The sequence below is a fragment of the Styela clava genome, chromosome 2, assembly GCF_964204865.1.
Source record: "Styela clava chromosome 2, kaStyClav1.hap1.2, whole genome shotgun sequence".
Taxonomy (NCBI): Eukaryota; Metazoa; Chordata; class Ascidiacea; order Stolidobranchia; family Styelidae; genus Styela; species Styela clava.
This window is the reverse complement of record NC_135251.1, coordinates 24,052,126-24,078,017: the sequence shown is the minus strand read 5'-3', so window position 1 is coordinate 24,078,017 and position 25,892 is coordinate 24,052,126. Positions and strand designations below refer to the sequence as shown.

The following is a 25,892-nucleotide window of genomic DNA, read 5'->3' as shown; positions in this document are numbered from 1 at the left end:
CCTGAGCATGGGTCTGTATAAAATGGCGGAATGACCTAACGGAATGCCATATGGAAGCGGAATATACGTAAAAAGAGGTGAAGTATCGAGCCCACAGGACTCAAGAAAATGGAGATGTGACAAAAGTTCAAGCGATCTCACTCCTTCATATACAATATCATCGTTTGTGGTAATCTATTTTAAACTATGACAGGTATAAAATGTTCATGCACTGTATATGAACAAAACATAATAACATTATCAGTCGCCGCAAGCAATGTCACAGGAGAGCTTCCATATATGACCTCAAAATCTTTATAATTAATAAATGGAAACTCTGACGTTTCACAAATACTTGTTTAAAAATAGAATTAGTTTACATAGATTCGTTGTTAGGACGCATTTAGCCAATAAAGTAGAAAGATATGCTGGCGAACAGATATTTAGGGGGAAATCGTGGAAATGGAAATGTCGATTTATCGCTTTGAATTATCGACCAAATTGAACTGTTTTATACAGATGCAATTTGACAACAAAATATATGATTCTACGTTGATTTTGACGCTTTGAAGTTAGTTATAGAAAATATTCGCAATATGTGATACAAAATGCTTAATACTTGGAGGAGGATAAAAAATTTGGTCAAATTTGAGGATTTTACGTTAAGGAATATCAGTAATTTAAATTCGCCAAGTTGATTAGAAATCATCGTCTACATTTTGTATTCTACAGGTCAAATTGTAAATTTTCAACTCAAAATGCATAAAATAATATTGATATTCCTAGCATCCTACCTATTCGCAACAGTAGAGGGTGAGTAAAATTTATTATTTTTTTTATATGTTTTCAGTTACTAGACACACAACAAAGAACCGTAGAGAATTACGTTCAAACTTGACCAAAGATAGATAGGTTCACAGTTACACGACCACTATACTCAATGAGACGCATAACAGCAGTTATTTATGACTGAGGACTCTCAGATAAAGAATGAGTATTCGGTAGTTATGGCAATACTAAAAACGCAAGCGATATTAACACTTTTGGGCATAAATTTCGCTTTTGTTGACGTATAGGCAAGTAGTGTTACTGATCAAAAATACAATAGTAAATAATGTTCAGTACTAGATAAAAATGAAATATATCGGAATACGCATCAATGATAATACTTTATCTCCTACCATAGCTGTTTTTATCAAAATGTGAAAGACTTGAAGACATAGGAATGTGACGTTTTTGCCAACGGCAATTATATTCACGAAAATATTTTATATAATCAGAGAAAATAGCTAGACACGTTTTAGTCATAGATAATTGTCAGTGACTCATTATCTTTGATGCTATTTTCCAAGATTATGTCAGAGGACGATGTAGTATTTATTATCATCATTACCAGCTATATCAACGTAAAAACACATTTTATCACGTCACAAAGAATTTTCAAACAGCCATTCAAACAAATATTTTGTCAGAGTCGTAAATTACACTCCCAATAACTAATATTGTGTTGAAACAGGACTCTTTTATATACTCAGCCAGACAGCGCAGCGAATTTAAAATAAAAATTTGATAAATCTTCAACTCGGAGCTGGTTCGAACTCTCATCTGCTGTGACGAGTAAAAAAATTTAGGCACTGATGACAGCTTACGAAATGTAGGCAACCAAATATCGACTCCAGACTGTTGCTTTGCCAACCTTTCTATATTCCAATACAAAAATTTGACATCTAAATCCGGTGTTGATTAACAAAAAATGTCCGTTTTAGGCCTGGATCGAGTTTCGCAGTGCCCCTGCAGTAATTTTCTATGGCGCATTGAATTTATTAAACTAATTTCTTATTATTTACAACACAATTCTAAAAAGGGAATATTTTAAATTATTTAATTGAAACTCTTTCTCCAATTCAGGAGACGACTCCAGCAGTACGACTTCAATCTCTGAAGATTTGTTAGATCAAGACGAATGCGGAGTTTCTCATTTAACTGCCAGCTCCGGCCAGTTTACCAGTCCACGATATCCCAAAAAGTATCGAGCAAACGGTTTATGCGAATGGATTATAGAAGTAGAAGAAAATCATGTTGTCGAAATTAAATTTGATGATTTTGAACTAGGAAATAATAAATATCTTGATGATTACGTATTGGTACGTTTGTCATATTTTATCACATTTGTCATGATTTGATAAAGGGGGTGAACGGAATTTATTAAATTTGAATCAGGAAAAATTTTCAGATCATTTGAAGTAATCAATTTTGTATCATTATCAATTGTTGAATTAAATTGAATTATTTTAATTGGTGAATGCTTTTAAATTCTGAATTATTTCAGAATTTCAATTTGGTTCATTCCTGCCATATGTCAAAATATCTGTTCCCGAAGATAATGATTATAAACTAGCAAATTCGAGTAGCTATTTTTCACTTACGATAATACTGGAATCTAATATCCAATTCTAAATTTAATATTCTTATATATTTATGTATTATTAATAAATCGTATACAAATTTTGCAGATATATGAAATGGAGGAAAACGGAGACCAAGTAGAAAAATATTTTAAAGGTTCAATGACAATAAATCCTAACATGAGCCTCACTTACACATCAAAATCGAACTATGTTATTGTCTTGTTTTGGAGCGATGGGAGTTATAATTTCAAAGGATTTAATGCTTCTTACCGTAGTAAGTGTTTCAGTAAGTTTTAATTTGCTTGTGATCATCAAAGTTGCCCGCTATAAATTTATAAGAAACCCAATGAACAAGGAGGATGCGTATTATCGTCAACACGATATGCGAGTGGGTGAAATTATCTGTTAATCAATACCTATTGTATTTAAAAAAAAAAAATTTTTTTTTGAATGAGATGCATGATTAAGTAAGATTGAGAAAATAAAATAAACATTTTTTTTACTTTACTTTTATGTTGGGACACTCTTTGCGACAAGGAATCGTTGGCGATTGACGGGACTGTCAATCTGATGTTCACGCACTGTATTGGGGAAAAAACAAGAAAATATTTCTATTCAACCTGTTACTTGTGGTGCAACACCAACTATATGTTATCAGGATTCTCCACCAAAGTTACCTGTGAAAATGGCTCTTTTCGTCCAAATCATGTCTGCGATCTGATACCGTATAAAGTTGATGAATGTGAGAACACCAACCTGGTCAGTCAATGAACTTTTTTGTCTTAATTTTTTAGCCACTCATTCATGACTCACCCATCCTTTGGCATCCCTTGAGAATGAGCCAACTACGATAACTGCTATCAGTAAGCAATAATCGTACGTATCGGCAAATAAAGTAACAAAATACCATATATATATACCTCATATGTCATTTCATAAAGGAACATATAATTCTTCAATTCCTGAATTGAATCGGTGTGTTTTTGAACTGAGTACCTGATATTTGTGTAAAAACGTGCGTTTTTAAACAGAAATACGAAAAAACTCTTAGAGTACAATAGCTTTTGTTGAAATGTGAAAACAAATCGACAGTTACAGAATCTATGAAGATCTGTACCACTGATTGTTTCGTATCTGTAGGTAGTGGGAATCAATTGAGTTAGTTCATTATAGTAAATCCATTTTAATTAATCTGGCATCGTCTTCTTAAATTTAAGGATACATGCCTGTACAACCCTGATCAACTGGCAGATTATTGGAGAAGAAAGGAACCTCCCATAGATCCAGACCAAATTGATGACGTCGACTTTGACTCATTTCCTCAGATTATCGTAAGATTTTTCGAAATGGCTTTCATTGTTTGCTGTTTTGAGTTGAGAATTTTCTTTGCCAATAAAACGCTATAACTACATAACGAGATAGCGATCGGAGACCGCCGACTTATCGGTCTTCCGCGAAAAATTTAATTAGGAGCTCGCTAAATATAAAAAAAAAATAAAAATTGAAATTTAACTCAGTAATTAATTAATAACTCGCTAATTATACGATATAATTCATTCAAAATCAAAGGGCTTCTGGTCCGAGATATGATGAATGCACATGCAAAATTATTAGCAGATTCAACCTCGCTTTCGTGAGATATCGCGTAACATACGAAAATGTCTAACAGACAGACAGACAGACAGACAAATAAACAAATATCGGTGCTCCCGAAGTATGCGAACCAAGATGGCGGACATCGGAACGTAACATGGGTAACAGGTTAGGGTTAGGCGATAATTTTTTTCCAATATTCCTTATTTTAGTCCTGTTATCAGTTCGAAGACTAGCCAAGAGCCTCCTGTAGTATTTATACCTAAAATTAAGGCCTAACCCTAACCTAGTACTCATATTACATTCCGATGTCCGCCATCTTGGTTCGCATACTTCGGGAGCCCCCAAATATCTATCAACATACTTACCGATTAGGATTGATAAGTAATAATAACAAACTTAAATCTATTTTACATTGGGAAATAAATTCGACGAAAGTGGTTAATGGATTTATGTGATTATGATTAACAGCTCTGAATATATATTTTAATTATAATACCCTGCAATAATGTTTCACATAATACAGGATGTAATGACTTTGAATCTATGTTTTATATAATTCTCATTTCTTATTTTATATCCAGCATATTGAACAATACTAAAGCGTAAAATGTACATTTTTTTTTAATTGTACACTTAGAACGTTTGTTGTAAACGGGCCTTAGCACATGCTGTGCGATATACTAAACTAATTGGGCTTTAGTGGTGACTCTGGTGAGAGTGATAGCTGTATAGCTCATTTGCCGTATAACTAAAATGAAGCCTTATCCACAAACTACGCAATCATAATGAAGATGTGAACCCGCATACGACCACTACCAATCAAAACCATTTTGTATATACATTCTATTCTAAGTAATCGCAACTTTTTTCTTATACAGTCAATTGTTGCTGGAAGAACAACCAGTACTGAAGTGAGCTGCATTGACAAGTTAATAGGATTCAGCTATTGTGCCAGAAAGAAAAAAACCAAGAAATTTGCATTCAACTGCAAGGCGTTCACTAAATTTCCACCGAAAAAACTCAGCAAAAAAAATGGTAAATTTTGAAAAATAGATAAATAAAATGTATATGCAACCATAATTTATTTTCTTGACTCATACCAAGATTATTATCGTTGAATACCGAATTTAATTTATGTACTTGACGCTGTAATGCGCAATTTTATTTTATAAAAAAGAAGCCTAGACTTAGATTTTATAGCTGAACGTTCTTAACATTTTAAATGTGCCTTCAACTCACATATAAATTTTATTGACTTGAACTTAGTCGAGTCTCTCGTCAATCGGTATTTTCAGGCAGCACCATAAATCTATATAATTTCAGCAACACTTGGCAATCCTGAGGTCATTCCTACTTTTGCTCAAGGAGTCTCCTTCACTTCTGAATAAGTGCGCTTGACATTGCATGTAGTAATTCTCTTCAAAAATAAATTGCGTGTTCGCATTCTTCACTTTTCGAATATTTGATCTACTATTTTATAGCAAAATCAACTCTAATAATCCACGAATAATTAGTAATATTAGATGTTACCATAATTTTTATAAAAAAAAAAATAATATTAAAATGCTCATGCTTATACGCTTATTTTTTTTCAACAAGAAATTTATCACATTCACTTATGGATCCTGAAAAGCAAAAATAATTGCGATATTGTGTCAAAACAGCTGTTAAACAAAGAACACATATTACGCCACACTGCAAAAGTGTTGATTACCGATGGTTAATCGTTTTGCGCAATCTGTGACGCCAGTCCCGTTTCATTTTAGCCGCACCTCGGTATAATAGCAAATAGTTGGTAGCAGATGCCGGGAATTGTTGTGAACCATTAAACTTGACACGATAAAATTTACAAAGTTCAAAGTTTTTTAACATTTCAAAATAAATTTTGTGAAAACTTTTATATGCATATTATGTTTAACAAACTGATTTGTTTTCAGCCGAAAAGAAAATGAACGCTTGTTTCAAGTGTCGCGCCATTGACTGCACAGCAACCGTGTATATCTAGTTGCTGCTTCTTGAAGTTATTTTCAACGTCAAATTGTGTCACTTTCTGAACCTCAAAAAAACTTTTTGTCGTTTTTTTTGTTCCTATATCCGAAATACTTTGATACATCTCTACAAACACAAAAAAATGGTTTCCGTCTTTTTGTTTTTTGGTGTATGAGTCTTAAAAATTTTAAATAATAAAAGACAACCAAGAAATGAGCTTTTTAATGAAATACAGGTACCAGACATTGAGTATAGTATATTATGTTTCTGCCCAAAAGAACAACGGCAGAACCTATTTAGAAAACTAGTGATGGTTTCAATCATTTGATAGGCTTGATCATTTAACAATCAAAAGTTGTACGGTTTGAGTTCTCTCACTGTCTGCAGTCCAGTCAAATGTGACGTCAGAGAGACACTCAGAGAACTACGGGTCAGTGGTGACGTAACTGCATAATTGCATAATGCCCATGGTTTCGATATATATGGCAAATAGACAAAATTGCTCACGGTCATCCTTTTAGGATAGATAGTCACATTCAGTCAGAGCTGATGACTAATGATATTCAATTGGTGCGCCATTATAATCTTTGACCTTATTTCGGACTTCCAAATTACATGTTCTCTCCCGGGCGATGGACGTTTAGTTTTGAGTAGACGAAGAGTTTAAGGTATATAATAGTCGTAGTCGAGATTTTATTCAACCGGAGTTGGAGTTTCAGACACCACAAGTAAAGCCTGAATCGAAATTCACTACTCCGTTCAAAATTTCCAGAAAAAGACTTGCCAGTCTTACAGTTTCCAATACATAATGTTGTTGTTTTTTCGGAGCTGGAGTCGAAGTGTGAATTTTTTTAATCCGGAGTCATTATGGTTCAGAGATGTAATAGGATTTTTGAAAAGACTAGGAGTGTTGTAGCAAACATCCCCGACACACTGACATAAGCGGACAACCTCCAAGTTTGATGAGGTTGCCTGTGCAACAGTTCAAACAAGTTCAACTTAGTGGAAAGTTATGGTACATTTCCGAAATAAACGCGTCAAAATCGTTTGAATGTTGATGCGTTATTTCACTTACCTATACTGTGCTATGTTCGATTTAGTTTCAAGACTCCAAAAATAGGTCTGTCTCTCAGAAAATATTCAAATATTATATATAGAAAAAAGATATACCCGTTCAGCGAAATATTCTCAGAAACAATATACCAATTGCGCTGCTATCAACTTCGAGTAAATAAAAGTGAATTTATATGTAACTGGAATCGAATATTTCTTTACATCATTGTTTACCGTGAATGTACGGTACAATGCGTCGATGCGGCATGTCAATCCATTATTTGTATTAAAAAGTGAAAAACTCTTTTTTGCTGGCTGATTTTGTTTGCTGATTTTGTTTGCTCCACGCAAACAAAATCAGCCAGCAAAAAAGAGTTTTTCACTTTTTAATACAAATAATGGATTGACATGCCGCATCGACGCATTGTACCGTACATTCACGGTAAACAATGATGTAAAGAAATATTCGATTCCACGTCTTTTTGCAATAATTTAAAATTATATAATTATTCTAAAAATTACATAAATGCAAATTATAGGGATATCTCGTTGTGACGCAAAATCATAATTATATATAAATTATATTTCAAAAGCAAAGTAGGCCACCCGCCCAGAGCAATGTTACTATCACGTGTGTAACATTTTTGAGACTGGGCCTAATAGAGATTAAATTTGTTGCCGAGATAGGTTTCGCATTGACTGCCAAAGCGATTTTTCATTGATACTTCACTTCTTGTTAGGTTTCGAGCAGATTATTCCAAGGTTGTTCGAGTAAATTTATTTTATGGAACAATGTTGTAAGTCAGTCCAGGTCGGAAATTGGGTTTGAAACGAGTCATCGAACTTTTTGTTTACATCCATCTCTGTTTATAGTAGTTTTTTTGGAGTAAAAAGAAATTTTATGAAACTATTTTGAAATTGCTTCAGGACTTCATGCAGAGTATAGTTTTTCAAAGTGGGTTTTTTAATATAAAGTAAACCTGCATAGTCATTACTTTGTTCTTCGTTTTATTTTCGAAATTATTCTTGTCCTGCCTTGTGAGTATATGACACATCTCTATATATATAAAAAAAATATATATATAAAAAACTTTCGACAAATTGCAGACAGAAAATCTGTATTTTGAAAATAAACAAAATTAAATCATGGGCATATAAAATAAATATCTATAAAGTTAAATTAACGGTTTAAAAAGTATTAACTATAATCTAAACATAGATTATGCCATAACACGGCTTAACCCGCCTCTGTTTGACATTTATCCAACGGTTGCTAGTTTGAAAAGAAATATGTTATTTTACCTTGGGAGAAAATTGGAAAAAAAGTCGCTATAGTATGCAAAATATGATAATCTTGTTTTTTTGTATCACTTGAATATCGATGAAAGTACGATCATGCACTTGCACTTTCGTACCATGTGATTGATAGTGTAATGCCTCGTAACAAGAACGCAAACTGTTACATCGTTGTCAGGTGTATACAGATCACAATCCAAAAATAAAGTGACGCAGTTAGGTACTTTACCCTGTGAATTATATATTTTTTTGTAATTGTACAGAAATTAAAACTTGATGAAATTACATTTTACCTTTGCATTTTCGGCTCATGTGATTGTTGAATAATTATGTTACTAGAACCTATTGGGAAAGCTTATAAAAGAAAGTATTCCTGTGATTGCTTCCACACTGGCACAAACCTAACTCTTCTGAAGTCTTGTAACAATACGAAAATTTAATTTGTGTATGTGTGAGACAAGACTCCAAAAATTTTCATTTCAATTTTATATTATAAATTTCACATTTGTTAACTCTTTTTATCACACAGTTATTATCTACTGTTTTTACTTTTACACGTATAGCTTTTATAGTACGAATACAGAAGAATAATTGTTTTGCCATCAAGAGATAAGATGAAAAATATATGGATTTATATCTGTTTACTTTCCCGGCTCTACGCCTCAGCGGAAGGTGAGTGAAAAAAACTACGAAAGAATGATTAAGCAAAAAATGATCAAATCTAATCAATAATAATATCAGATATTTCATATGTTTTGTTATTTCAACGTAAAATCTAAAAACGAGTAAAACTAATTTAAACAGTAAAACATTTTTATGGAATTTTTAATTGTCTTCCAGACACTTTTGACCTTATTGAAGCAAATTTTGGAGACTTTATTCCTCCATCTCTGACGGTGGACCCAGATGACGTATTCGTGGATTCGAGTAGTTGTGGAGGAATGTTTTTAGACAGAGTATCAGGACAATTTACTTCACCGTTTTATCCTAATGATTATCCAAATAATACAATTTGTGAATGGGTGATAGAAGTGGAAGTTGGCCATGTAATTCAAATCAAATTTGATGATTTTAACGTCGGGATTTCTGGAGAAGATATAAATGATTACGTCATGGTAATATTTTATTTCGTAAATGATCATTATAATTATCTTTTGAGCAGTTCAAAATTGCTTCTTTAGTTCGCCTCCAACTTGGCGTCACGCTTTTTGACTTTTCTACACCTTGATTTTAACTTTTATATGATTTTATTTTCCTTTGAGCAAAATTGTAATGATCATATTCTTGGAAATAAAAAATCCACTGCGGTTCAAATTGAAACTTTTTAAACTATATTCATAATCTCGCTTAAAGTTGTTCGTTTTACTAGAATTGAATCTGAAATACTTTTATCGGTACTTTCAATTTTTTTCACAGTTTCTCATCTTTTAAACTCAAAAAATAAGCATGTTAAGACATATTTTGGGCAACAGAATACTTGAACAAATTTAGAATATTAGTTTTCAAACCTTATTTCATTTTTTATTGTTGCGCAAATTTCGTCACCAAATATGTTTCATAAACCGTCGTTGCACTAGAGTGACTGGACGAAACTTTAACAATATTTTCACATCAATGTCTACAGATATTTGAGAGCAACGAAGATGCTAAGGAACAGTACTTTTATGGTCAGCAAACTGGCGCCGTATATAGATCAAAATCGAATTTTGTTGTTGTTCAGTTTTTCAGCGATGACATTGATAATTTCAGAGGATTCAAAGCAACGTTTGATAGTAGGTCTATTTGATCGGTATAATATGTTTATACTCCATGAAATAGTAAACATTTTCACAAATTCCTCCACACTCAAACTTTATATTGCCACGACCCACAGTTTTTAGTTAATTGTGTGAAACTAATTTATACATGAAATGGTATCTATAAAAGAAGATCACCAATAACTCATCTTATAAAACTTTTTTCTAAAATGTTTGCTGGTTTGTTATTGCAAGTATCCCATGAAGGGGGTCACCAAACACCCTCGATCTGAAATTGGCTTAGATCCGAAGTCTTCTTTTTTCAAGCCAAAAGAATTTTGTGTTAGATTTAAAATGAACACATAACCCAGGACCAAGCACTCGAATCCTTATGAAATACGGAATTATTTATCTGTAATTGCAACTGAATTTTTCCATATAAAACGAGTTTTTACTTAAAAGCATTCTTACTCAAAGTTTGGTTGTAGAATAGTTGCCTGAATTATGACGTCATGATATCTTTACCAACCGAGTTCGATGTAAAAAAAAATAGATCAGATTATCGGATAACCATATCGTGGATGAATTTATCTGAGTATCTGAAAATGCGATTTTTTGAAAAATATTTAGGTTGGAATGCTATTGAATATTGCGACAAATATTCCCTTGGATTTGGGCAAACCGTTAACACGGAGAAAACAAAGTGTAGAGACGAGAACAAAAATGATTTCTATAAGAGATGTTACGTTTCTTGCAATCCCAACTATATTCTGTCGAAAAGTTCAAAAGTTGATTGCGTAAACGGGAAATTTATACCTGAGAACGTTTGTGAACTTGTTGCTTGGGAAGTTGAACTTTGTGAAATTACAAATTTTGTAAGTTATATAATCAAATTTTAAAAGTATTGCTCGTAGACTGAGACAAGGCGTCGAAAATGTGCATAGCTATAATCATTTGAATATTCTAACGAACAAATTTAATCAAAAGATATTGTGTTAAGGCATGTGGTTTAACATTTGAGGCTAACTAGAACCCTCAATAAATCTTCTTATTACTAACTAGTAATTACTAACTATTAGTTACATTCATATGTTAAATAAATTTTTTTTAATTTAAATTAAATTAATTAATGCAATTTATTTTTATTCGAATGATTAATTTTAGGCTTACTGTTTATACAACACCGGTGAACTTACTGAGTTCTGGCTGAGAAAAGAATCAAGGTATTTGCAAGGAGTTGAAGCAGATCCCGTGGAAATTAATTTGGACATATTTCCAGATCCGACGGGAGTAGACATTCATGTATGATTGAACATTTACTACTTATTGTTTTTTTTTAATATTTTGTATTCAAACATGGCTTTGGAGAAGAATTGACCCAAGTTAAGCAAGCTTGTCGACACAACTCTTGGTGTGAAATATTTCATTCCTCCAAATAATATTTCCAGCAAAATCCTGTTTTGTATAAACATCCACCAATACGCATAGAACTATAATATTTGGGAAAGAGTAACAAATCTTACGTTTATAAATAGTTATTCTAAATTTCTTCACATAAGTTGAACATCGTGTTATGGCTTCAAAATAGTTAGGACTCGCTGGCTAACCGGCCGACCATGAGTTTTGTGCTGAGGTTCTCATTTTTACGAAAACAGTTCGTTATCTTGATTAGGAAGGAAAGGATGTTTTTTTGACAAAAATTTCATTCTTTTTTCCTCGTTTTATAGACTGGACGAGTTCCAGATGGTGGTACAGCCGTAAACAAACCTACGCCGTGTAAAGACAATTTGTTGAAGTACAGTTATTGTGTGAGGAAATTGAATACCGATTATCTTTTTAACTGCAAAGCGTTTCTGAAGATAAAGAAATTGAAGGAAGAAGTTGGTGAGTGTGTAATATTAATTATACACAATATTTTTAAAATAATACAAAACAGAAAAAATATCTCTCGTGTAACATCATGCAAGATAGGTTGGTAGAACAGGTTGGTACTGGGATACTGACTATTTACAATATTTACATGAAAGCAATGCTCAAATATATGGACATTAATGTCGCCAATAGGTACCGGTACGGTAAGGCTTTTTAGAGCATCGAGTGTTCTGAAATGACCTACATGCGAGACGGGTTAATGTGTTTCTATATATACAGAAAAAAGATTCCTATAAATCAAAATAAAACTGTATCGGGTCACATATGACTCAATGGAAAATTAAATAAAAAGGAAAAGTAATAACATTCAAGCGCCTTCAACCATCTTTTTAAGTACTGAAACGATTTGCCTATTGCTTGTTGAGAAAAGCAACAACAACAACAACAACTTGTTAAAACTACTCATATTTATTATAATAAACTCATTTCCATCAATATCAAGCCAATTTCAACTAGCATTAGATGACTCACTAATTTGGTCGCTTATTCACCATTACTCATCACAATTTAAATTTGTAGATAAACGTAAAAACAAGCTTCTAATATTTTTCTCGCTATGTCAAGCTCTTCATTCCGTGAACAGTGAATGTTTCATATCATGTTATTTAAAACGCATACTGCAAATGAATAAACATCTATTGCAAAATTTGTGGCATCCTGGCAGTCTTTGCTGCTCTAAAGCATGAATATTATTAAATCAATAATATTTTGTAATTTTTCAGCAAAAAGAAAAGTGAAGGCGTGTTTTGAGTGTAGGGCAGTCGATTGCTCTGTTCCAGTTTACATATAAAAGCTTATGGTGATGATTTTCACAAGGAGGACTAATAAAACGTACAAAATGGAGTAACCATTCTGTTATATATCGTTGCAACTTTCTATGTACTATTTTTTCTGCTTACCTCAATAAACAATGTAATGCGTCGTAAACAAACACAAAAAAATAGTATGGTTTCAACTTTTACATACTTCATAGTGAGCACTTTGCTTAACCGTGGGTTCTGTAAGTCTTATTACAATCCCAAGATGGGAGAAACTGGATAACTCATGTTATACGGGGACCATGCCTTGCCTTCCACACCCAATAGTTTCTACGGTAAGTAGGAAGGATAGCAGAAATGGCATTAAAGGTATTTTCCTTTTATTTTATTAGATTGCATTGTAATTCTGTAATCATGATTGGACTTATATATTCTTGTGTATTGTCTTTATATCATCTATTGTATATTATTGGCGCTATATTGAATAACTTATGTGTACATCAGTTAGCAATGGTAGTTACTATAATTAATATTCTAATTTATTAATGAATGAGTTATATTTTTAAAGTAAATGAATAATTAATAAATGATGAATTATTGATTTTACTTTGTGTGTTGTGTGTGCATAGTATAAAAGGTTTTGCTACAGGAATATATATAAAAAAAAAAGTTATTCGTGAGATAACGCATAAGCGAGACGATGTCGCTTTAGATTGAAATATCGTATGTCATAAAAATTCTCTTCGTAACCACGAATGCAATATCCCATTACGTATATATATATCATTGTCCTATTTCTTGACCCCAATTTGACTATAAGTGGTTTTATCAGAAGAATCTTTAAACCGAATTCTATCATAAGCTGAAATATCATTGTCAGTAATATAATTGTTTTCGTTTACTATGTTTTTTATGAATATCATTTTTTTCGTGGTCTACCATGGCCTATAAATTCTAATGAATTCGCATATATTTTGGCAAATATTTAAATAAAAGCGCCACAATGTGCATTAATTGAATTGACCATCATGAACAATATCATTAAAATATATTGTAAAGCGTATTCCCGACAAAATGCACCACGAACGTAGGCCTATATGAAAAGAGAATGATGCCAGAACTGCAGAACACATAACAACTCAGCGCAATGATGTTTTTTATGGATTTGTAACTCGAAAGCGAAACAAGTGTTCCAGGTTATGACCTTTGAAACTGAACTCAAAAGTGCTGAGGTACACAGAATAACAATGATATAACATATTACCTCATTATTGTGAAAGTAAAACAAAAAGCATCAGAAAAGTTGTGATAAGGTGCGTTGTTTGAGCTAATTTCAATTTAGCATCTGACGTACGTTGAGGACGAAATGTTTTGCGACGTCGCTAGCTGGTGTCAAAATATGCCTTACATAGAACACACCCGGACGCTTATGGTGACGATGATGAAATGGTACGTATTACGTGTCGTGGATCTCAGTTCTGATAGGTGACAAACGACAAGTGGTTCACTTTATTGATACATTTTGTTTTATTCACTTTTTTGTTGTTAAGTATACATCAAAATAGTGTTGGAAACCAATTTTATCATGCATTCAGAGCGATGAGCAATGTACAGATACATGGACACGGCGTACAGTGATGGTCAGTAATATCTTATTAATTTGCATCATCAATTTGTCCCCTTTTGAATATGCAGTACTTGTCATGTTCCTATAAGTACACGAGGGATATTAATGGTTATCTGTAGATGGTCGTACGTGTTTATGCCCTTTGATCCCTAATTTGCCGTAATGAATAATTAGAATATCTTCACTTAAGTCTAAGTTGTTTAAAATAATATATATTTAGGATAAAACAAAACCAATGCAAGCCTATATACGATAATAATATTTAATATATAAAAATAATTCGGCTCTTTGAGAAATTATTTATTGAAAATTTGGAAGCGTCAAATTGTCCAGAATAAGTCCAGTTTTATGTATAAAAGCGATTTTGTCAACAATAAGAACGACAGAAAATTAGCAATATAAGGAACGTTAACTCGAAGTGGTCAATTTTTGTGTGAAATTCTACAATTTCTATAATAAGTGTGGTGGTAACGTGAAGTCTTACTGAAGTAGCAATTAAAACCGCTTCATTTTGTGCTAATATGAAAGCATCCCATGTTGAATTGTTCCGACACAGTTTCCGGTCAAATACGAATATACTTTTAACTAGTATATTTACGAATTCCGTCCAATTTATGCATAGTTGTAGGTAGGTGAGACTCGATAAGTATACTATCCGTGTCAACAAAACATATCGCAATACCACGTATACTACAAAATTACAGTTAGTTTTACTTACTTTCAGTTGATTCACAATTGCACCAATTGGTCATTTTTATCAATTTTTTAGAAAACTATAAAAGTGGAAATTACCGACAAAAATTTTCGTGACGTCATGACCCAAATTTACTTCAAAAGAAACCAGATAATTGCATTCTCCCGAGAAACTAACTGACACGAGATATCTCGATCGATCGCAAATCATCAAATTAAAAATTGTCGACATTAGTTGTTGCAGACAAGTCGCCTTGAGCAATCTCATTTATAAAGCTTATATTTAGCTAAGCCCTTCATGAAGTATTTTCGGAAACAGCTTATTTCGAATACCGTGACATACTTACCAGGAGTTTACTATTTCGACCCAAATAGTAAATAAATGCAGGAACGTTTAGACAAGTTTTTTAAAAACACGTTAGTATATAGGTCAGATTTCTTACGTTGAACAGAAATGTGAGGAAGTCGTTCATCCAGAATAATAGGGCGCAAGGTTTAGCGTTATGATATTTTGCATGGCAGGTAGTCTGAAATTCAAAATGGATCACAGTAGTGCTGTTGGTTAGAATTATCGATGGTTACAAACTAGTCTCTGAATTCTTTTTGGAAAAGAAAAGGCAAATATTAGTCCTCAAAATATTAGTCCTCAATTTATTGCATTCCAATTGAAAGGATGCATTTTTGTTCGTTAATTGTGGGTTCAAATATATATTACTAATAATCTAATGTAATTGTTGCCGTTTCAGCTTACAACAGTAAAATAGTAAAATTAGCAAAACTTATTTAACCAAAATGGAGTTGAATGTATGGATATGTATCTTAGCTATTTTTTGTGCTCACGTGATCGCCCAAGGTAATTTAATATTTATCACGGATACAGTTGCTTCAGGCTCTATATGGTATTCTGCCTTTTTTGTTTTTTCTAGTTTCGACTTTTTGTTGTTAGTATGTATACGGAAGTTGTTCGATATTCATTTGGGACGTGTCGAAATCTTCTAAATTTAATAAATATTTGACTAAATATTCACGAAAATATCTGTCACACGGATACGATAAAGAAAATCAAACGCCACTGCACAAATATATTGTCACGACGGCCTCATTACAGCAACATCACCCGGCAAAAAGCTTCTTGGTGATAAGTTACACCACATCCTCAAAATCCCGGCAACTACAAATATAAACTCAAAGTTCACTGACGATAACAACATTTTAGCAAAACGATTTATGAATTTAATTTGCGCTCAAAACTGCCAGGAGTCACCGTCGCAAAATGATTGATCCAATATTCTGATCCCTTGAAATGTAGTGTAACTGTTATGAATAATACTATTGATAATATTTTTATATTATTTTTTTTTTAATTTGTTTTTATGTTCAGATTCATTCATCGAAGCAAATTTGGATGTTTCGCCATTCGATTTTGAAGTGGACATTTGCGGGGAATCATTTATGACAGCCCCATCGGGACGTTTCACTAGTCCGTTGTTCCCTGCTAATTATCCAGCAGATATGCTATGTGAATGGGTAATTGAGGTTGAAGCTGGTAACATAGTCGAAATCAAATTTGACAATTTTCAAGTTGGAGAGCCTGGCGGAGAAATGACCGATTACATTATGGTAAGTGAGGCTGTAATATTTGAGTTTTAGTGCGTCTCTGGAATAGACACCTTCTCTCTTTATACCTCTCACTTTCTTTCGCTCTCAGTCGCTCCCGTGTCAGAAATTTTTTGTGTTTGAAAACATGGTTTGGAAACTAATCGATATTATAATACGATATACGAATCGTTATATTACTTCGTGATTTCTTGAGAATCTGAAATTGAAACTGCTCAGTTCATTAGGTCATTAATCACAAAAGTTGCATAATAATACTTTAATTTTTTAATTACGTAAATGGATGGTGCACTTGCAATTGATCAAAGCAAATAGGTTATTGTAATTAAATGGGTTTTAATAGGAAGGCTCTTTTCTAATATCTTTTGTTTGAAGGGACATCTACGATTCTGGCATCTCAGTAAGGGAGGCCAGCTTCAAAGCTGTCGAGGATAAAATTGGTTTGTTGATACACTGACATGACATTATATTCTGCGATTTTTACTGCAATTTGACTCGGTTTTCTGGCAATTGCATCTGTTAAACGTTCTCAATAAGTTTGGCTAAGTTTAATCTTTCAAGTTTGGCTATAAACAACAAAATCATGTGCACAATATTTATCGCCTAGTTTATATTTTCAAATTAGATTTTTGAAGAAGACATCGACGGAGATGGTGAATATTTCTTTGGATCAAATACAGGAGCAACCATGAAATATCGATCAAAAACAAATTTTGTCATAGTTCAATTCCTAAGCGACGAATTCAATAATTTCAAAGGATTCAATGCTACTTATAATAGTAAGTTATGCCTACAAAGTATGTTGCATTAGTTATAATCAACGTCGCTAAGGGTCGCGTATACATAGGCTACAACAGAGTTCTCTGGTATTTTCCTGTTGTAAATTGTAGCGCATTTCATTTGTTTGTTTTTATGGACCGTTATAAAAATCAAAATATACGATGAAATATTCAGTTTTATTAAATAGTTGACAAACGCAATTTATGTTATTGTGGAAATAGTTTTGCAGTTTGAAAATATGTGTTGTTTTTCAAATGTAGGCTGGAATGCTGTAAACTTCTGTGATAGGAACATGCTTGGGCCACGAGCTGACCTTGAAAAAACAAAATGTCGAGACGGAATCAATAATGACTTTTACAAAAGATGTTATGTTGCATGCCAGCCAAACTACGTATTAGAAAAAAGTTCGCGAGTCGATTGTCAGAACGGAAAATTTATGCCAGAGAAATCATGCCAACTTGTTGCGTGGGAAGCTCAACTCTGCGAAATCACCAATTTTGTGAGTTCATGAATATAACTACTATTAGCCCAAAAGACTTAATTCCATTGCAGTATGGTACCAGGGAGTGACGGTATTTTTTTGACGCCGCTTCGAAATATTGCTAATGCGTCTGCCTCATGACCACAGTAGATTAAAAGACACTCAATTGAAATCAAAAGTACTAGGGAGGTTAAAACACCCTAACATTTTCGTAAACGTAGATGGGAACAATCGTCCAATTAGCTAAATCGTCCAAAAAGCCTGAAAATAATATTTGAACGGTGTCTCACAAAGGCCATACCACTTATTCCACACTTATTGTCTCTCTTGCCTCAGACTTGTTCCACATGTCTTCCTTGTCTGATATTTGTTGCACTTGTCCCATTATATATATTGAGTTAGAGTAGATTTAACGTCAACGTGAAAAATATATTATTATCGGTTGGTACGCAAATATTGTTATATTTTAAAATATTTCCGCAAATATCAGCGCTTGTCAATGCTTCGATATCATTTGAACAAACCTTCAAATGGTGTATCTCGCGTATTTGAACGGCGGGGAATAAACTTTTTGAAGGGAGGTGTCATTAGTTGCTTCGATTGTCGGAGGACATAGGGATTTATAACGCAAGACAGATACAAACCCCACTTCAAAAACAATTAGACTGAGAATAATAGAACATATGAATTTATTCAGGCTTATTGCATATACAACGCCGGTGAACTAGCTGATTTCTGGTTGGGCAAAGAATCAAGATATTTGGGAAATGTCGAAACAGAATCCGAAGATTTTGATTTGGATATATTCCCAGATCCAGCTGCGACAGAACTACAAGTAAAGTGTAATCTATAGCGATAATGCTAAATTAATAATAACTATAGAAAAACTTGGGTCGCTAGCGCTCAATCTGATTCAAGGCAAAATGGGGATGTTAGTGAATGTCATATGCAATTTAGGTAATAGAGATTTCGACCAAACCAGCGTTGTTATTTGCATTTAAAGCTTACATTATATATATATCGTTATAGTCCGGAAGGAGTACGCCAGGAGATGAGTCCACTACCGCGGGCGGAGTAGCAGCAGTATGTTTCGACAAGTTGATAGGTTTTGAATATTGCAAGAAGAAAAAGAATTCTGACAATTACGCTTTTAACTGCAAAGCATTTCTTAAAGTCAAAAAGCTGAAGAAGGACGTCCGTAAGTATCTTTAGTGTTATTTTTATCTCTTATTTCAAAAACTTTAAATTGACCTGATTATAATTCTGAATTTTACATATTTTCGCTTTTATTCATTTTATGGCGTATCTATCAAAATAACAAGATAAATGAAATACAACTTTAAGGAAATTCGTTGCAGAAACCCTTTTTTTACTATGCTGACATAAATCATTTTTTACTCAGGTCAAAGAAAAATGGAAACATGTTTCCGTTGCCGTACTGATGACTGCAAGAATAAGGTTGTCGTTGATCAGTATATATAGACAATCGATATGGTTCCTACGCAGGCATATCTTTGTGACGCCAAACACGAACTTGCTCAAAACTCGTATTCAGAATCACAGTTTGAAGTCAGGGAAATGTATATATAAGTGTAATAAAAATTGTATTTTATGTCTGGTTTCGTTTAATTGTTGCAAGCTTGAGGTAGATGACTGTGAAATGTAGCAGTTGGACTTTAAATGTCATTCAATATCACTTTATCATGTACATTATTGATCTTTCAATCCTTTGTGAATCATTTCCGGGTTTTAAAAACTTTTGATTTCATATATAAATTAAATGAGTAAAAGTTGTTAATGTTTTTCATATCTCTGAAGATACATATTAACCCAGATGGCGTCACAGCAACGGATTCAAAAATGCAAAATCAAATGATTAGATAATATCGTAATGAATGTCGACAACTCAAACTTTCCAAAGGCATCGACTTCATCTGATTACTCAAACCTTGCGAAGTCTACCGGACAGTTTCATCATTTTACAAGTGTTTAATCAATAGACTACTGCAGTGGTTCCCAAACTTTTTAGAGTTGGGACCCACTATTTTTTACCACAGCTCATGGCGACCCATTTAACTTTAATAAATTAATAAAACATTGGTGGAGGAAACAAATTTAATTTGTCAAATTGAATTTTCAGTGAAGCTAGTGAGAAAGATGAGATTGTTTCTTGCTATTTTCCATAATATACTTGACATTTATTTTAATTTCAGATAGTTTTAGACGTAAAAATTGAAATGTTGCAGTTCATTTGGAAATTTGCTCTTAAACTTGCTTTGCCACCGATCCTAATAACCAGTATAATTGATCAAAGCTTTCTACATCTTTTAAAGATTTCTCTTGCGACCCACCAGTGGTCGCGACCCATAGTTTGGGAACCGCTGGACTACTGCAATGCAAATATACTCATATATACGTTTGTTTAGTTGTTTTGGATAGATCTTCTAGTTATACAAACTTTTACTTCAAGTTCCATCACAGGCTCGTTTAGAATTATTCACATTCTACGCCCATAGTAATAAGGAATGCGTCCTTATTATAACACTGCAATCATTCCCAACAACTTCAAATATTAAAAGGGGAAAAGTTTTTGCGAAGATTGCCAACAAGTGCGTTTGTACCCTTATATTGACTTACTGAATCTTTCGACATACGAAAATGAAATGTAGGACTACAATAAAAAAAATCGTTTCCATGGACCACAAACTGAAAGATTTGAATTATTTGAGATATATTTAACGAATTGAACCATAAAGAGAAGCCGCGATTTGTTTTGGGGAAAAATATTCATACTCATGGAAATTAATGAAGAGTACATATGGAAAATAGTAAATCCGTCTAATATTTCAGGTTATATATTGTTAGACACGAAGACAAGAGAGGGTATAGCTGAAATACTGTATATATATTTGAAATGATCTTTTAACTTCATGAATTACTTTTCCATCTCCTTCAGGCATTTCTTTTTGTAGAATAATTTTCCTGTTATATTGTGATCGTCAAGAACATTCCAAAGATCCACTAGTTGATCAACTGTAGGATTCGTTGTAGTTAACTTGATTGATGCAATATCTCCTGCAGAAAAGAAATCCGACGATCCGTAACCGTTTTTTTTAAACTTGTATTGAATAATTTAAGCTAAAGGACCCGAGTCAGGGAATGCGATTTCCTCGCAGTTATTCTCACAATATGTAATAGCATCAAGTGGTGATTCATTGGGTATTATGGATATTTCATAAGTTGAATATGTTATTCAGAGTCATAATCGAATACTTTCCTTTATCGGAATTGCCCGTTATAGGATATAGCACATATCTGGCAGTGCGTTCAGTGCTTTTACATATTTCAAACGTTAATCTCTCCATTACCTTTAGTGCTTGCTCCACAGAAAATAGCAACAAAATAATTTTCATAATCAGTTATCATTGTAAAGTCGTTGAGTATTTGATGTTCAGCTGTAAATAAAACGGTTTGGAATGAAAAGTAAATTTTTAGATTATCTTATCATAAGAGAAGTGACCTGCCAACCGTTTTCAATATATATAAACCTTATACCTTCGGCAATCTTTTTTTGCAATGTTTTTCCAATGTTTCCTACGTTTGCTCGTGAAACGGCCCGATCATTATTTTTCTCTAAAAATACAATGCATATAAATTCAACTTTGGAAAAATGTAAGGTGTTTTTCTATAAAATTGAGTTTTCCTACCGCAGCGGTCTCCAAGTTGTGCGCCGCGAAAATGAACTGAATAAGGCAAACATAACTAAAATACGATTGCATATTTTACATTGTATTTATTATAAAATTTTCATTGTTTCTTATTCACTTGTTGTGTATATGAATCAATAAATTAATTTTACCTTTCTATGTCGTTTACCTTCTGTTACGCAGTACCTGCCTCTATTGTTACGTAACAATAAAGATAGACAGTACGTGCTGGAGTTTCGTGAGCGGCAGTTTTTTTTTATTTTTTGAACCGAGTTTAGCGAAATGAGTGTTTTTTTAGGGGAAGGGATGAGAGAGAAAGGTTAGTATTCCCGAAGTATGTGAATCAAGATGGCGGACACCGGAACGTAGTATGTGTACCAGCTTAGAGTTAGGCCATAATTCCAGGTACAAATACTACGGGAGTCACCTATCTAGTCCCCGAACTCGTAATAGAATTAAAATAAGGAAAATTGGAATAAAATTATGGCCTAATCCTAACCTGGTACACATACTACTTTTTGGTGACCGCCAGCTTGGTTCACATACTTCGAGAGTACCAAAAAGTTGACCTTTTGCCTTCATTTCTTAGGTTTACATGTTTACAAACTTTAAAAGGCATAAACTACACATTAACGATCACAAAGTTAGGTTTTATTCCAAAGGGGCAGTTTTTTTTTCGTGTAAGTGCGCCGTGAAATTTTCCTGCTGATAATTTGGCTTCGCACGAACAAAAGGTTTGGGAACTGCTGTCTTACCTACTTTCCTTTCCTTCAGATGATATAAATATAAAAATCGTCTCCTCGTTTACTTGGTTAAGTTTGAACATATTTGATACTCACTTGACTGATGTGCAAGAGCATAGATTCCAGATCCTTTCGACACCACTTGAAGATCGTAATCATGAGATTCGAACCTATATGATATATTGTAAAGTTTCTTTAATAATTATCTAATTTATTAAATTAATTATTAATAAATTATTTAAATAATTAATTGATTAAGTTAACAATTAATATGCTATTATGCTATCAAAGTGAATTTTCTGAATAGTTTCCTCGGTCTCGGTTTTCCTATCCATGAATTGACTATATTGCTATTCCACTCAACGGTTGCTGGTGTGGTTTTGATACTTTATGATGAGTATATGTATTATGATGAGCAATTATATTTTCATTTTATTTCTCACCCCATTAGGTTTATAGATATGGTCACATATACGCCGTCGGGCATGATGGTGATATTGCGCATGTGATAACAATCCAGGGCTGCATATGTTGCTGGAACAAAAAATGCATCGTACCAAATTTTGCCTTGAAGCTGAAACACAGATGGGTATTAGTGGAAATATGTGGAGTTATACGTAACATACAAATTGAGAGATTCAAAAAAGTGGGGAGGGATAACTTACTTACAATGTAAGGCAGGAGGTGTGCAAACTTTATTACAGGAGGGCCCCATACAGATAACTTGATGAAACCGCGGGCCGCACCTTAATTTAACAAAGGCTTTCTTGTGGTTTCAGAAACAAAAAATTGGTTATTGATCTTATGACATGCGTTGTTCGCTTTGCACAAACTAGCTGTTATGGCATTGTAACGTCATAGGCATAATAAAATGGACTCTAGAAAGGCTTTGCAACGCAAAGTGATTGTAATTACTCGCACGTATGTGATTAAACTAAATTAATAACTGAACAAACTGGCACTTCTCTGCGTGCATATTACCTTTGTCCAATCCACAATTTGCTTTGATTTGCTGTTCTTGCAATCGTTTGCGGTCACGGAGCAACAAAAAACAATGCAGAGAAGACAAACTGCTATTTTCATTTTTCCCTTTCTGTATCTGAGCATATTTTCCGCAGATATCGAAATGTATTTTACCCGATTAGTTTCATTGCAAATTGATAGAAATAAATAAAATTATAGAATATTATTATTCGACTGTCAAAGATGGACAAGGCGAATGACTTTTTATCGGTATCGCAGAAGGTCACTGATTAAGTCAAGGATACAAAGGATTTTCAGTCAGCACGATGACATGTCTCATGACAACTCATTAAAGTTTTTAAATTAAACTCAAAATAAAACCCTGATTAAAAATTTGACTCAACTTTCTTCTAAATTTACAAATTTTACCCACTTGAATAATTTGGATTGGATAATCAATTCGAAGCACACAAGTCGTGTTTTTGTCTCAACAATCACAAAAAGATTTTCGATTTATCCTTTAAATAACAGTGAGCAAAATATATCTCACATTAGGCCAAAGTACCAACTACAACGAAAAACTTCCAAATGAGCAGGCTTTCATCCCTACTCTGCTGGGAGCTTTTGAATATATTTCGTGATGAAACCTGAAACGTGCCGCCTGATGTTCTCGATCGTGAAACGAAAACATCAAAACATTGAAATGTGTACCGAAGGCATCACGTACACTTTCCTCGTCTTGAAAAGGGTGCGCGTAAATACTAGAGTTCAATATAATAGGGCTATCTTTTGTTTATTTGCTTGCAGTTATAACGTAATTAGCTATTTTTTTTTATTGAAACATCCCCAACAACCACAATTAATTTTGTCATTAAATGTCCGAAACAAACACATAAAATCATCAACAAATGCATATCACCAACTCTTAAGAAGATATTGCTGAATTGATCTTTTTGTTACCATTTTACATGTAATGATTTTTGGTAAACCTGTTATCTATCGTAATTACAGCACATTTGACTATGTTGTAGTGTAATTTTTTGGCCTAACTTTTTTGATATTTGTAGTTAGATCTCTTGGGGCTCTGTCAAACAAAGTTACATACAAAATATTGGTTGTAGGTTGCAAAACATGATCATGTTGTTGGAATAACTTGGCATTTTACCACCCGTAAACCATTCATTGTCGAGAATATTGATGAAATCATAAAATCTAAAACCCGTTCTCGTGAATTTTTTGTTTCAAGTTTTGTTCGAAGCATTATTTGTTGACGTTTATCTCAAAGACCGAATTGTAACTTGCGGTACTATTCGCCGATCCCCACGGTCTGATAATTCTAGAAATGAAGATTTTTCTAATCTCATGAACACTGTTTTACCCTCATTATCAGAACATATTATAATGATGGGTGACCTTAATTATGATCTGATGGACTAAGTTGATAAATCAATATTCTTTTTATCCCACTATAACCAAACCGACCAAAATAACCAAAAACAGCGCAACAATTCTTGATCATATATGGACAAACATATACGAGCGAAAACCTGTCAGTGCTATTCTAACTGATGCAATCTCTGACCACCTACCTGTAATGCAGTGCATGTCGACAGAACAAAAAACACTTAAAAACGAAGAAAACATTTTTCCTCGATCATTTAATCCGACCAATATGACTAAAGTATTCTTACTACAGATCGCTTTTGAGTAAAACTTTAAACTATCTGAAAAATCGTAGCAAACAATGAATACCCTGCTAGGTCGATGCAAATCTAAACTGTCAAATGTATTTGGTGTAGGAAATAAGGAAACGTGTGATCCTGTATTGATAGCTGATCATTTCAATGATGATTTTTTTACGTTACAGGAAAACGAATGGCTGATAAATTCACTAATGATAACGACGGTAACTTTATGAGGTAGGCTACATGAGCAAATCTAGTAACTCATCAATGTTTCTGGCATCGGTAACAGCCACAAACATACAAGCTATTATTCGAGCTTTTAGACCTAAATCCTAAATCAAGCTTGATGGAGTCCCCATTAAAAGGTTATCAGAACGATGCAATGGAACTACATGCTCTCTCTTATACATGTTTTTAATCCTTCTCTTCAATCGGGACCATTTTTAGATGAATTTAAAATCGCTAAAGTAGTACCGCTTCATAAAGGCGGAGACTTAAAAAATGTCAAAAACTATAGACTGATTAGCTCAATGCCATCTTTTTCAAATATTTTAGAAAAAGTCGATCATTCAACAAAAAATATTAACTTATCATGCTGAGTACGGATGGCGGAATCGAGTCCGGAGTTAATACTAGAATCGATTCCGATGAATTAGAATCGAATCTCGAGGTTAAAACTTGGATTACAAACAATGTGTAACGTTTTGTGGCAAATCCTTCACTTTCATGCATAAACTGCTTTACTGCTATGTTGATTTGATACGACACCGCAAACTGTACAATATATATTGCTAGAAGGACTCTGCGTTTATTATTATCTCCCTGAGTTCTGAGGTTTTTATTTTTGTG

General features: G+C 33.3%; 4 protein-coding genes across 5 annotated transcripts; 3 read left to right on the top strand and 1 right to left on the bottom strand.

The window, feature by feature from the left end:
* Nucleotides 1-39: 39 nt before the first annotated feature.
* Nucleotides 40-6,189, top strand: LOC120336829 (uncharacterized). The gene is made up of 8 exons (XM_039404603.2): nt 40-169; nt 712-792; nt 1,888-2,123; nt 2,493-2,663; nt 2,904-3,146; nt 3,605-3,718; nt 4,862-5,018; nt 5,921-6,189. The coding sequence occupies exons 2-8, from the start codon at nt 738-740 to the stop codon at nt 5,986-5,988; spliced, it is 1,044 nt and encodes a 347-aa protein (XP_039260537.2). The 5' UTR covers nt 40-169; nt 712-737; the 3' UTR covers nt 5,989-6,189.
* Nucleotides 6,190-8,839: 2,650 nt separating this feature from the next.
* LOC120336806 (uncharacterized) lies at nt 8,840-13,257 on the top strand. The gene is made up of 7 exons (XM_039404573.2): nt 8,840-8,993; nt 9,162-9,436; nt 9,946-10,093; nt 10,688-10,932; nt 11,222-11,359; nt 11,785-11,941; nt 12,712-13,257. Exons 1-7 carry the CDS (start codon nt 8,936-8,938, stop codon nt 12,777-12,779), a joined length of 1,089 nt encoding a protein of 362 aa, XP_039260507.2. The 5' UTR covers nt 8,840-8,935; the 3' UTR covers nt 12,780-13,257.
* A 2,519-nt stretch (nt 13,258-15,776) lies between these two features.
* On the top strand, nt 15,777-19,658 carry LOC120336807 (membrane frizzled-related protein-like). Of its 2 annotated transcripts, none has more exons than XM_039404574.2 (7): nt 15,777-15,920; nt 16,449-16,687; nt 17,310-17,463; nt 17,725-17,963; nt 18,643-18,780; nt 18,975-19,143; nt 19,348-19,658. In XM_039404574.2, exons 1-7 carry the CDS (start codon nt 15,860-15,862, stop codon nt 19,425-19,427), a joined length of 1,080 nt encoding a protein of 359 aa, XP_039260508.2. In that variant the 5' UTR covers nt 15,777-15,859; the 3' UTR covers nt 19,428-19,658. The 2 variants fall into 2 exon arrangements, with proteins under 2 accessions (XP_039260508.2, XP_039260509.2); XM_039404575.2 differs by having other exon boundaries at nt 15,860-15,966.
* A 236-nt stretch (nt 19,659-19,894) lies between these two features.
* On the bottom strand, nt 19,895-23,537 carry LOC120336825 (uncharacterized). Its single transcript, XM_039404600.2, has 6 exons — nt 23,377-23,537; nt 22,839-22,969; nt 22,492-22,565; nt 21,501-21,578; nt 21,314-21,400; nt 19,895-21,020 (listed from the first exon to the last, which is right to left on the bottom strand). The coding sequence occupies exons 1-6, from the start codon at nt 23,500-23,502 to the stop codon at nt 20,881-20,883; spliced, it is 636 nt and encodes a 211-aa protein (XP_039260534.2). The 5' UTR covers nt 23,503-23,537; the 3' UTR covers nt 19,895-20,880.
* Nucleotides 23,538-25,892: the final 2,355 nt, after the last annotated feature.

Bases quoted from the DNA above. Each gene is read 5' to 3' on its own strand.
- LOC120336806 (XM_039404573.2), top strand. From the start codon at position 8,936: ATGAAAAATATATGGATTTATATCTGTTTACTTTCCCGGCTCTACGCC. The intron at 8,994-9,161 runs GTGAGTGAAAAA...ATTGTCTTCCAG, and splicing joins GCTCTACGCCTCAGCGGAAG to ACACTTTTGACCTTATTGAA. The intron at 9,437-9,945 runs GTAATATTTTAT...CAATGTCTACAG, and splicing joins ATATAAATGATTACGTCATG to ATATTTGAGAGCAACGAAGA.
- LOC120336829 (XM_039404603.2), top strand. From the start codon at position 738: ATGCATAAAATAATATTGATATTCCTAGCATCCTACCTATTCGCAACA. The intron at 2,664-2,903 runs AAGTGTTTCAGT...TTACTTTTATGT, and splicing joins TTAATGCTTCTTACCGTAGT to TGGGACACTCTTTGCGACAA. The intron at 3,147-3,604 runs GTCAGTCAATGA...CTTAAATTTAAG, and splicing joins AATGTGAGAACACCAACCTG to GATACATGCCTGTACAACCC.
- LOC120336807 (XM_039404574.2), top strand. From the start codon at position 15,860: ATGGAGTTGAATGTATGGATATGTATCTTAGCTATTTTTTGTGCTCAC. The intron at 15,921-16,448 runs GTAATTTAATAT...TTTTATGTTCAG, and splicing joins TGCTCACGTGATCGCCCAAG to ATTCATTCATCGAAGCAAAT. The intron at 17,464-17,724 runs GTAAGTTATGCC...TTTCAAATGTAG, and splicing joins ATTCAATGCTACTTATAATA to GCTGGAATGCTGTAAACTTC.
- LOC120336825 (XM_039404600.2), bottom strand. From the start codon at position 23,502: ATGCTCAGATACAGAAAGGGAAAAATGAAAATAGCAGTTTGTCTTCTC. The intron at 22,970-23,376 runs GTAATATGCACG...TCTGTGTTTCAG, and splicing joins AAATTGTGGATTGGACAAAG to CTTCAAGGCAAAATTTGGTA. The intron at 21,401-21,500 runs GTATAAGGTTTA...TTTTATTTACAG, and splicing joins GCAAAAAAAGATTGCCGAAG to CTGAACATCAAATACTCAAC.